At 41.8% G+C, this 13,387-nt stretch overlaps 1 protein-coding gene across 2 annotated transcripts in view; it reads right to left on the reverse strand.

Annotated features, from left to right (window-relative positions):
- Window positions 1–13,387, reverse strand: part of VRK3 (VRK serine/threonine kinase 3) — a 109,071-nt gene that overhangs the window by 80,566 nt on the left and 15,118 nt on the right. The window contains exons 4-5 of one of the 2 annotated variants that reach the window (XM_075837478.1): window positions 4,692–4,895; window positions 1,214–1,333 (exon numbers count right to left, since the gene is read on the reverse strand). In XM_075837478.1, the coding sequence (XP_075693593.1) occupies window positions 1,214–1,333; window positions 4,692–4,895 (324 nt within the window). The remainder of the gene's footprint in view (window positions 1–1,213; window positions 1,334–4,691; window positions 4,896–13,387) is intronic. The other variant, XM_075837479.1, reaches the window with a different exon arrangement.

The following is a 13,387-nucleotide window of genomic DNA, read 5'->3' on the forward strand; positions in this document are numbered from 1 at the left end:
TGCTCGCTATTGAGCACCGCATCTGAGGGGTTAAACAGGTGAGATCTATACTAATATCGATCTCACCCGGCAGAGCAGGGACGCTCCCAACCTCCTGTAATTCCTCTCAAGTAATAGGGGCATCTAGTCCAGTCATTTGAGTCGCTGATAAGGTAGGAAAGGTGAGATCCTGTCAATATTTCAAGACATCTGCTGCAGAGTGATTTATAGAAGAACTATACAGGGTAGCATAATAATCCTTAAATCTGGTAGTAATGGCCCATGCCTCAGTTAGTATGGAACCCCCAGGGTCCCGAATCTACAATATACTATTAGATCCACTCTCTCGCCTTATTAAATGTGCCAATAGCTGGCTCGATTGATTCCCCATCTCAAAATAGTATTGTTGGGTAAAAAACGAAAAAACCCCTTACGTTTTATCTTGAGATTTTTTTGATGTGTACATAAACGGGACAGACCCAACGAACTAGCCTTGTGAGTATCTGTAGGGTCAGAAACAGAGTGATTTGGCATAGTTTACATTTTGCTGTAGATCTAGTTCTGAATGATCTGTGGTTTTCTTAATATATGAAATCGTGGAACTCAAACAACCACACAGATAAGCTTTGAATGTGTCCCATCTGAGGGAGTGGGGAGTCGAGGATTCATTGGCAAATAAACATTGTTCAATTTTGTCCGGTATATGATCGGATGGGCCCATAAGAGTCAGCCAATATTGATGTATCTTCCAATTAGGCAAGATACGTTGGCCTGGGACTGGGAATTCCAGTCGAAGCACCACCGCACTATGATCGGAAATCCCTCTATGGGAAATCGAGAAGGTATACTAGGTTATTTTTTTGTTTCTTTTAAAAGGACAGGTCCCACTTCACATGAAACTTTGCGCTGCAGAGGAGAGTTACTGCTGAAAAACATACACAGTGGGAAGGGATTCTCTGGCGGATTCCATCAGGACTTACGCCATGAAGCTACTCGTCCCTTCATGATCTAGCTCTTTTCACCAATCCTCCCCTACACCTGGCTGCAGTACCATATCAGCAGTGGGAGATATGGTCATGGAGGTGTGATGGAATAAGCATCTGTTTGTCTCTACTTTATTTGCTGTATACATTTATTTTTAGAACATAGATCCTTTATAAGGCTTGATACACCACGACATTTTGGTCTATCAAGACGGAAGTAAATAAGAACATCTCCCATTGAAAACACTTACTCAGAATGACTGATGGAGATTCAGTTGTTCTCGCTTGTTCCTTCTCTGGGGTACAGCTTTTCGTGGAAGCAATCCTTGGTGAGATTGATACATTTCTTTCCATGCATTTTCTTTTACCAGCTTTTAAAACAAACAGTTGTAATATATTAGTATTTTCATTTATTACAACATCTGAGCTGAAAATCCATCAACTATTTAGGATTTAAAAAGTGCCAAAATATATTTTACAGCACACATGAGATTCAGAAAACTTAGGATCCTTATGCGGTCATTAAATGTAACATTAGTGGGAAGAAGTCCCATAGAGAGTAATGTGGGTTTTCAACATCTGGAAACTAAAACGCTATAAATTCTTGTTTTCTTAGTCTACTAGTTTTTTTAAGTCCAGAAGCCACCACTCTCCAACAGTTTCAGTAAGAGCGTAAAAACTTTGAGAGTTGTGCTGCCTGATCTAAATATGTTTTGGGTGGTGGATCCAATGACTTCCAATCTCCCAGAGATTGCCGAATGTTCTACTCAAAGGCCAGTTTCTAGTTTTTTTTAATGGATTTCTCATTTTAGGAAGAAAGTCTATTTGCCCTAATGTTATTAAATGGGGTTGTCCCACGAACAAAAAGTATGTTTATTCATTATGGAAAGTTAAAGAGAACCTTTCACCTCCCCAAACATGTGCAGCATGTTATAGGAAAGGCTTCACAAACAGGGTCCCACATAAATAATTTTTCTAACTACCTCCCTTATTACATGTCATTGCCGTTATATTTGGCGCCCGATATGTAAATAAGCCCCTGAACGGTCAATGGGGCGTTTCTAACTAACTAAAAGGCAAGGGGGCGTGATGTCTGAACTCTAACACTATCCAATTAGCTGCGGACAGTGTCAGGGCGGCTTGCGCGGTGTTCCCTCCCGCGAGAACACACACAAACTTGGTGGTTGTGCTGCAGATAGCATGCGCGCGCCCGCACACTCATGCATGCGCGCACGGCCGTTCGCTCGCTCACCGACGTCAGCACTCCCGCTGCGACAGAACGAGAAGAGACGAGGAGGAGAAGCAGAGACAAGGAGAAGAAGAAGAGACGAGGAGGAGGAGACAATGAGATCTACTTACATCCGTCTATGTGCGCGTGAACGGCCGTGCGTGCTTGCGCGCCCACGCTATCTGCAGCACAACAATCCAGTCTGTGTTTGTTCTCGCAGTAGGGAACACAGCGCAAGCCGCCCTGACACTGTCCGCAGCGGATTGGACAGTGTCAGAGCGAAGACATCGCTCCCCCTTGCCTTTTAGTTAGTTAGAAACGCCCCATTGACAGTTTTTTTCCATAGATATGCCAATATGTGGTGCCCAGCTTATGCCACCATAACAAGACAGCTCTCTAATTATTATGCTGTTGTCCCGGTTTTAGAAACACCCTACATATGGTCCTAATCTTTTGCCTGGACAGTCGACCAGGCTCAGGAGTAAAAGAGTACCATGCGAAATTGAGGCCTAATTTGGCGACGTACAAAGTATTGGTTCACAATTGCAGAGGCTCTAATGTGAAATAATAAAATAAAACTCCTGAGACGTGACCCCATTTTGGAAACTGCACCCATCAAGGCATTTATTAAGAGGTGTAGTGAGCATCTTCAACCCACAGGTATTTTTCATAAATGATTGCGCTACGGAAGGTGCAAAGTAAAAGTTTAAATTTCTCCCTAGATATGCCATTTCCCAATAAAATTTCTTTTGTAAAAAGAATGTATTTTTCCTGTCTCCACGTTGTAAGAGCCATAGCTTTTTAATTTTTCGTCAATGGAGCTGTATGAGGGCTTGTTTTTTTGCTATGGTTTTTATAGGTACCATTTTTGGACACATGCGACTTTTTGATCACTTTTTATTTAAATTTTTGGAAGACAAAGTGACCAGAAAAACAGCAATTATGGAAGTATTTTGTAGTTTTTTTTTACGGCGTTCACTGCGCGGGATAAACAGAATATTTTTATAGTTCAGGTGGTTATGGTCGCAGTGATACCAAATATGTATGGCTTTATTATTTTTTTCAATAATAAATGACTTGATAAGGGAAAAAGGGCGATTGTGTTTTAGTTCGTTACTTGAAACTTTTATTGTATTTTTTACAACTTTTATTTTTACACTTCTATTTAGTCCCGAATGGGGATTTGAAGCTGCAACTGTTTGATTGATGTTCTAATACATTGCACTACCTATGTAGTGCAATATATTAGAAATGTCAGTTGTTCAATGACCGCAAGCCGATCAGGCTCCGCCTCCGGTCAGGGCCTAAATCGGCTTCTGTACTGGCAGTCAGGAGGCCAGTTAGGCATCCTGTTGCCATAGTAGCAGTCGACAGCCTTGCTATCGGATGGCATGGCTGCCGATTTGCTACAAACCACTAAACCACTAAGAAATTGACGACCTGTCTCTATTAAAGACCATCCCGAAACATTTTAAGGTACACCATGGATGTGACCCCAAAACCTTCATGGCCTGGGGGATAGACATGGTGCATTGTGGTGTCAGAGGTGCTAATGCAAAGAAGATTCTTGAACAAAAAGAGTGCAGATGGATTACCACGTTAGGCACTTTGACCCCTTTTGGGCTTAATGAACAACTGAGCTTTTCTGCCTTTTTATAATATCTCATCAACCCATTGCAATTTTTTAAGTCATTTTTAATAAAGGAGGTCTTTGTATGTCCTGTTTTTTTATACGATATTAATTGTATTTTTTTGCTGTTTTGAGTTTAGTTTTTGAACGATATCCACAAAAAACGTAACCCTCTGGATGTCTTGAGAATACTGGAACAACGATATCCCGATGAATATTTGTCTGACCATCTGAGTAGGATGTCGAAGAAAGGGAAGTTATCTAATTACTGTGCTCTTAAATAATACTCAAATTCTTTTGTTCATTGAGTATAGGTCCTCAAAAACAAATTTCCCATGTGTCCAAATGTATTTTGATTAATTATTTAACTAGTAGTATTTTGTACATTGCATTTTCCATTGTTATCACTATTTTTATTACTTATTATTGATTATTTATTATTGTTAATCAACCTATTATTGATTATTTATTATTATCAATATTTTCACTATTTTTATTCACTTATTCATTATTCATTTATTTATTATTATTATTATTATTATTATTTCTTATTACCTTCTGTATTCAACTTTACATGTATTTAATTCACTGTGTGTAAATATCATTATTGATTATTTCTTTTATTTTTATACTGGGATGTTTCTCATTCCTTCACGTTTATATTGTATATTCACTTTATTTATTTATTTATATACCTCCTTATCCTACATAGTCTTCTATGTACGGGGTACTTATCACTTATTCAACTCTTGTTGATCTTGTAGCACTAACCAACAAATAAATTTGGAGTTCACATAATCTATGGTCCCGGACATAAGACATGGGAAAATGTTCTGAAAGCAGATGGACACAGATAGACACTAATACTCACAGCATGGTAATCTTTTCCTTGGGGTTGCACATGTTGCGGAGATGCCGAGTGCCCATGTCTGTCTCCCTTCGTCTATGTGCTTGCGCTGCGCCTGCGCTGTTTCCCTGGAGACGCGTCTTTGGAAACGCGCAGGCGCCCTGCTCGCATGACGACGGGGGATTGTGGTCCCGTGACCTCGAGCAGTCCCGCGCATGCGCCGTAGACCTAGGAAATGGACATACCGGAACACACTTGTAAATAATAGAGGAGACTATTTAAATGGACAGGACATACAGCACCTTACACCTCCTGAGGAAGCGATATATGCGAAACGCGCGTCGGGGTGCCTCAACACCGGGTGGATCACTTTATTCCTAACCTCCATGGGTAAGTTCTGATCTACTTATCTCCCTGGTATTTGCCAGGTGGACTTTGGTTTTTCCCTTTATGCCAGGTTAATTCAGGTCACTTTTGCTCCTGTCTTATGTCCTGGACCATGCAATAAGAGGAGTTAGACGTAACTCTCTAGACATCATTTAATATATGTCATTTATTTCCATTGATATGCATGTGATATTTAATAGAAGGATGGTATAAAAGTTGTTTCAGTCAATCAGCACTATTTGTATGAGACAACATTTACTTTTTCTTATAATAAACCAATAGTCAATAGAATTTTCAACATTCAGTATTTACACTATACCTGTGTGTAGGGTCTAGACAATTGATCCACCTACTGACCTTTCAGTTTTAAAACCTCGTTGTGTTTTTATATTTTGTGTCTTTAACTTTGGATGTAATAATAAAACTATATATTTTTCTGTGTATTTATGGCTCAACTCCTTTTTCTCATGGTCTTCAATGTTGTTTTGGAGATCTGCTACTCTGTAGTGATGTTTTTGGAGGTGTTTTGACATCATTGAATGGGTGACACCTAACCAATTACCATACCTGTGAGACATTTTTGTTGTTAAACCACTAAGATGCAGCGATTGGTTTGGATCGCTGCATCGAAGGGGTTAATGTCAGGAATCGGAGCTAGCTACCCGTAACATACAGAGGACACCCACTGCTGGTGACGCCGGCTCAGCTTCTGAGCCGGAAGCTGAGGCGGCGCCATTTTGCAGATGGTACCGGAAGGCTTTTAGGCCCCGCCTCCGAGCGGGGAATAAGAGGCTTCCGTTGCTGGCAGACCGGGAGGCCAGTATTGGGCCTCCGGTTGCCATTGCAGCCACCGGCAACCCAGCGATCACGTTGCTGGGGTGCCGGTGGCTAAAAAACCCTCACATGCTGCGATCTCTATTGACTGCAGCATCTGAGGGCTTAATCGGCCGGATCGGAGGCTAGCTCCGGTCCTGGCCGTTACATCAGGGTGCCAGCTGTAACATACAGCTGGCACCCGGCGGTTATGGCGCGACTCAGCTCCTGAGCTAGCTCCATCACCATCATGTACAGTTACGTGGGAATGCGCTAACACTCTAGAGCCCATGACGTAACTGTACGTGATTTTGAGGAAAGGGATTAACGGTGGTGGACTTCCCAGGTATAAATCCAGTCTGATATGGGTGAAAAATTGTTAGAATGACTTGATTCAATCGCTTAGCTAATATTTTAGTGAGGATTTTATAGTCTACATGAGGGGTCTAAAACTCGACCGGGTAAGTGGGCCACATATAGAAAAAATGGGAAGTTGACGGGCCGCATTACTTTCAAATTTGATACAATACAAAATTATTGTTAATCAATTAGTTATTTGAATTACTGTAACACTATTACTATAATAATAATACTACAATTTAAGTGTCGCTAAATGCAGTCTGGCGGCTCAGTTGGCAGTGTTTGGCAAACACGCGTCAAGATTGGGCAGCCCCTTTTTAGATAGTGCCACAGTGCCCTCTGTAGATACGGTCACACACCCACTTGTAGATAATGCCACAGTGCCCTCTGTAGATACTGCCACTCACCCCTAGATGCTGCCACAGTGCCCTCTGTAGATGCTGCCACAGTGCCCTCTGTAGATGCTGCCACAGTGCCCTCTGTAGATGCTGCCACAGTGCCCACTTGTAGATAATGCCACAGTGCCCACTTGTAGATAATGCCACAGTGCCCACTTGTAGATAATGCCACAGTGCCAACTTGTAGATACTGCCACACACCCCTAGATGCTGCCACAGTGCCCTCCGCAGATGCTGCCACAGTGCCCTCCGCGGATGCTGCCACAGTGCCCTCCGCGGATGCTGCCACAGTGCCCTCCGCGGATGCTGCCACAGTGCCCTCCGCGGATGCTGCCACACACACACCCCAAGTAGATCGCTCCATTGGGGCTCCATCTAGGAGTGGAATCCCCTTCCCGAGAGCGTTGTCGACGCTTTGGCTGGGGATTCCTCTGCTGTTGGAGCCTCTGACGTCTCTGTCTATACACTGTGACGTCAGGGGATCCACCTGGACGGGAATGTGATATCAGAGGCAACCCCAAAGCCGGTGTCCCGGAGCAGAGCACTAGTATAGGCTCTGCGCCGGAAGTCTGGGGAAGCCACTGACATCAGCCACTTCTAGCACTCTACCAGGGATTCCAGCTCTGCTCCTGACATCACTGTCCATATATGGACATGGATGTCAGGGGCAACCCCAGAGCTGGAGTCCCGGGCAGAGCGCTAGTAGGCTCTTCCTGGGACTCCAGCTGTGCTCCTGACATCACTGGGACTCCTGACATCTCGGTCGATGTATGAACAGCGATGTCAGAGGCTTCCCCAGAGTCCCGGAGCAGAGCCTATACTAGCGCTCTGCCCATGACTCCACTCTGGGGAAGACCCTGACAACACTGTCCATATATGGACAGCGATGTCAGGGAATTCCACAGAGTCCCAGGGCAGAGCCTGTACTAGCGTCTCAGTGTCCCGCGGGCTGGAGATGTTTCTTGTGTATGAATCTGTGAAGGTTCAGCTAGCGATGCATTAGCTGGTGGACACGCATGCGCTGTTTCTATTAAGTGTTGTCTGGATCCGAATTTATTAAACCAGTGCACTGATCCCACAGAAGCTGGCAAGGAGGGGCAGGAAAGTGAATATACTGTACTAATGCAGAACAAGAAAAAAATTTAACACTGCGCTTCTTAGCCATCAGGTAAAATACAGAAAGCTTCTGAATAGAACCTGAGACACTTTACACACAGGGCAGCAACTTGACTGGGGTAAATAAGCCAGTCAAAAGATATTTCACTAGCTCGTTAACCCAAGACACGGTGCTGAACTAAGTCTTCAGCGTCTCAGGTTTCTGTTATCTTTACTGCTACTCTGTTCTTTAACCGCAACAAATGCCACTTAATTTCATATTTAACCCCTTCCCGCTGTGGCCACTTTTGACCTTCCTGACAGAGCCTTATTTTTCAAATCTGACATGTTTCGCTTTGTGGTAATAACTTCGGAATGCTTTTACCTATCCAAGCGATTCAGAGATTGTTTTCTCGTGACACATTGGACTTTATGTTACTGGCAAAATTTGCTCGATACATTCAGTATTTTATTGTGAAAAACACCAAGATTTTGCGAAAAATTGCAAAAATGTGCATTTTTCTAAATTGAAATGAATCTGCTTGCAAGACAGGCAGTTATACCAAAATAGTTGCTAATTAACATCTCCCAATATGTCTACGAAAGATTGGCATCGTTTTTAGAACATCTTTTTATTTTTCTAGGATGTTACAAGGCTTAGAACTTAAGCAGCAATTTCTCACATTTTCTAGAAAATTTCAAAAGGCTATTTTTTCAGGGACCAGTTCAGTTGTGAAGTGGCTTTGATGGCCTTAAATATTAGAAACCCCCAACTGCACCACTCAAAGTATTTAAAACAGCATTTAGAAAGTTTCTTAACCCTTTAGGCATTTCACAAGAATTAAAACAAAGCAGAGGTGAAATTTACAAATTTAATTTCGTTTTTGCAGAAATTCATTTTTAATCCATTTTCTTTGTAACAAAAGGTTTTACCAGAGAAACGCAACGTAATATTTATTGCCCAGATTTTGTAGTTTTAGGAAATATCCCGCATGTGGCCCTAGTGTGATACTGGACTGAAGCACCGGCCTCAGAAGCAAAAGGAGCACCAGAGTGGATTTTGGGGCCTCCTTTTTATTAGGATATATTTTAGGCAAAACAGTGGAAACCAACAAGTGAACACATTATGGAATCTACACCCCTCAAGGAATTTATCTAGTACTATAGTGAGAATTTTGACCCCACAGGTTTTTTGCAGAAATTATTGGAAGTAGGCCGTGAAAAAGAAAATCTAAATTTTTTCAAAGAAAATGTAGGTTTAGCTAATTTTTTTTTCATTTCCACAAGGACTAAAGGAGAAAAAGCACCACAACATTTGTGAAGCAATTTCTCCCGAGTAAAACAATACCCCATATTTGGTCATAAACTGATGTTTGGACAGACGGCAGGGAAGGAGCGCCATTTGGATATTGGAATGGTTTCTGGGCGCCATGTCACATTTGCTGAGCCCCTGTAGTACTAGTTTAGTGGAAAGACCCCAAAAGTGAATCCATTTGGGAAACTACACCCCTTGAGGAATCATCTAGGGGTATAGTGAGAATTTTGATCCCAAAAGGTTTTTTGCTGAATTAAAATGTAGCAGTGAAAATGAAAAATGTCAATTTTTTCCAACAAGCTGTAGATCAACATTTTTCATTTTCACAAGGAATAAAGACGAAAAAGCCCCCCAACATTTGAAAAGCAATTTCTCCCGAGTATGGGAACACCCCATACGTGGTTATAAACTGCTGTTTACATATATGGAAGGGTTCAGAAGAAAAAGAGTGGTATTTGACTTTTAAAGCGTCGATTTTGCAGGAATGGTTTGCGGACGTCCTGTTGCATTTGCAAAACACCTGATGTACCAGAAAAAATAAAAATAATAAAGACCACATTTTAGAAACTATACCCTAAAGGCATTTATCAAGGGGTGTAGTGAGAATTTCGACCCTAGAGATGTTTTTCAGAAATTAATACGCAGTGGATAATGCAAAGTGAAAATTAGAATTTTCCACCTGATATGCCTATTCACCGCACAATATGTTGTGCCCAGTTTGCGCCACTGGAGAATCTTATGCCATAAATTGTTAAGCGGGTTTTCCCGGATAAGGTAATGCCTTACTTGTGGACGTAAACTGCTCTTTGGGCACACTGGAGGGCTAAGAAGGGAAGGAGCGCCATTTGGTGCATGGATTTTTCTTGGTAGTAGTTTTGTTTGAAAAACTAGTAAAACTCCAGTTTATAATGTGGGGCATATGTAATCTGTGCGGAGTACATCAGGGTATAATAAGAGGGTATAAAAATGGGGTAAATAATACAATTATCCATAGATGTGTGGTACGCTGTGAAGCAATCCGTTATGCACAGGCCAGTGTCGCACTAATAAACGGTTTTCTATCTTATTCCCCTTTTGTAACTCTGCACCTTTTGGGGACTTTTTCTCCTCTGTAGTTTGGGAAATGTTTCTCGGAAAGTGTTGCGCTGGTATAACACGTGTGCCCTCGCTTACAGCAGATGTGCTATGTTCCTTCCTAGTGCTATAACTTTTTTATTTTTCGGTTGACTGAGCTGTGTGCAGGCTTGTTTTTTGGGAGTCAAGCTGTAGATTTTATTGTTGCCATTTTGGGACACATTGCCATAGCAACCCAGTGATTGCATCGCTGGGTTACCGTTCGGGTTAAAACCGCTCAGATGCTGCCCTCTATTGAGTGCAGCATCTGGGGGGTTAATCGGCCGGATCGGAGAATACGATAGAGGGGTGCCTGCTGTATAATACATATGTACCCCGCAGTGATGGTGTGGGCTCTGCTTCTGAGCCTGCACAATCACAAGACACATATACGACCGCGCCGTATATATACACAGCGGATGTCGGGAACGGGTTAACATCTTTATTTACATATTAATCTTTGGCATCCAACTTGAAGTTTGGCCTTCTTTTCTTTCCTGAACTGCTTTAATTTGAAGTTTAGACACACTAGTAGGCTTTTGTGGATGAACTGCTCGCTTGAGGTCTTGCCATAATGTTACAGATTCAAACCTTTAATTTTGCTTCCCACATACATTCAATTGAATTAGTAGTTTGCTTTTGTGTTTTGGATCACTTCATTACTACATAACCAAATGTTGTTTTGTCTAATGATTAGAAGACCAGATATTTTTGTTAAGAACATGGGGCAGAACCCTTTCCTGTGTTGCTGTTTGAATCACTTTTTGTTTTCCACACAAACTCTGGTCCTTTGTACAGTTCTTGGAATGAATAAATAATGTTCTCACTTTTATTTATATTTGTTAATAAGATCACATATAAGGCATCTTTTTTCTACGCTGAACAAGGCCATTTATCAAGCCTCTTATTGTAAGGTAGACCACCCATCCCATTTCTAAATCTTGTTGAACCCTCTCCAGCTCTTCTATATCATTTTTACAATGTGGATACAAAAACGGCATTTTCAAGATATGGCCTTACATTTGGATCACAGGTTTTTTCTCTCTTTTTATTTACCCTAAAATCTTATTTGCTTTTACAGCTGCTTCTAGACTCACTCAGGAGACCATCAAAGTTTTAAAACCACGTCACACTAATCTCCCACCATGACTACCACAACAGCCTGCTCCTGTTCTATTTCCGGCTACCTGCCGCTGGACTCCTCTCTCCCTCCCACTGCTCATCACCAGTTAGAATTCTTTAACCAGTATCTCCACTGGCTTCCCATCTCATACGGTTTTAACTTTAACCCCTTAATACCGAAGGTATTACATACCTTAATGACCAAGCAATTTTTTACGTTTTTCCATCGTCACATGTAAAGAGCTATAACTTTTCTATTTTTCCGTCGACATAGCTATATAAGGTCTTTTTTTTTTTTTTGCTGTCAAATCTCCCTGCTCTCAGCTGCCAGAGGTAGCGGAGGGCTGGGGGCATCCCTGCTTGACCGGGTGAGATCGATATTAGTATCGATCGCACACGTTTAACCCCTCCGATGCGGCGCTCAGTAGCGAGCGCCGCATCCGAGTTGTTTTGGAGAGAGGGAAGGAGCTCCCTCTCATCCCACCGGCACCCGGCGATAGCCGGTGTCTTCTGTGGCAGCCGGGGGCCGAATAAAGGCCCCCAGGTCTGCCTGTAGTGTATGCCTGCTAGGTCATGCCTGTGGCATGACCTAGCAGATGTCTGTCCGTTTTGCACGGACAGGCATAATACACTGCAATACAGAAGTATTGCAGTGTATTATAAACGCAATTGGATAATCGCATAGTGAAGTCCCCTAATGGGACTAGTAAAAAAAAAAAAAAGTTTAACACCTTCCCGACATGACATACAGTTACGTCATAGCCGGGTAGGGAAGTATGGAGCGGAAGTATGGAGCTCCATACGATGCTGGTGTTGGCTGCATGTTACAGCCGACACTTCAGAGTAACGAGCGGCATCGCGCTCGAGCGCGATCCCGCTCGTTTAACTCGTTAAATGCTGCAGTCAATAGCGACCGCAGCATTTAAATCGTTAGAAAGGGGGGGCAACCCCCTCTAACAGCTCATCGCGCCCCCACGCAACGCAATCGCGGGGGGGCGATGGTTGCTACGGATGCCTGGGGGCCTAAAGAAGACCCCCCCAGGTCCGCCATCTTTGTACGACTATTAAGCCCTGTAATAGATACCTGTCAGAATCACCATATACTGCAATACATTAGTATTGCAGTATATCGTGCAAGCAATCTAGCGATCGCTGGTTGAAGTCCCCTAGGGGGACTAATAAAAAAAGTAAAAAGTAGTTCGTTTTTCTTTGTGTAAAAAAAATATATTAAAAGTTCAAAAAAAAAAAACCTTTTCCCATTTTCCCCCTAGAGCATAGTAAAAAATTGAATAAAACATAATTGGTATCGCCGCGTCCGTAAAAGTTTGAACAATTACAATATATCAATATCGGCGTAAAAAAAATAAATTGTAAATGCCAGAATCGCTATTTTTTGGTCACCTAATCTCCCCCAATAAAATGAAATAAAAAGTGATCAAACCGTCGCATGTACACCAAAATGGTATTATTAAAAACTACAGCTTATCCTGCAAAAAATAAGCCCTTATACCACTTAATCGTCGGAAAAATAAAAAAGCTATGGCTCTTGGAATTTGGCGACAAAATAAATTGTCTTTTTTACACTTAGGTTTTTACTTGTAAAAGTAATAAAATATAGAAAAAACTATATATATTTGGTATCGCCGTAATCGTATTGACCCACAGAATAAAGTTAACATGTTTTAATTGCACAGTGAATTCCGTAAAAACGGAACGCAAAAAACCATGGAGGAATCAGTTTTTTTTATTTTTTTCCCCGTTTCCTAGTACATTATACTGCAAAATAAGTGGTGCTACGAAAAACTACATCTCGTCCCGCAAAAATCAAGCCCTCATAGTACTATATCGACGGAAAAATAAAGACGTTATGGCTTTTGGTAGGTGGGGCGGAAAAAATGAAAATGAAAATCTGAAAGTTTTTTTTTTGTTAGTTTTTTTATTCAATACAATATCAAATTCCATAGAAGTAAGGAATAAAGAAAATACAACTAGACACATTTTTACATTTACTTCCTACTCCCACCCCCCACCCTCTCAAGACCAATCTTGGTTAAAGTGAAATACAAAAATTCTTACCACTCCCCCCAATAGGTTTTACAGTGTTTGCCTTGATTATA

The sequence above is a fragment of the Rhinoderma darwinii genome, chromosome 9 (genome assembly GCF_050947455.1).
Source record: "Rhinoderma darwinii isolate aRhiDar2 chromosome 9, aRhiDar2.hap1, whole genome shotgun sequence".
In the NCBI taxonomy this organism is placed as follows: Eukaryota; Metazoa; Chordata; class Amphibia; order Anura; family Rhinodermatidae; genus Rhinoderma; species Rhinoderma darwinii.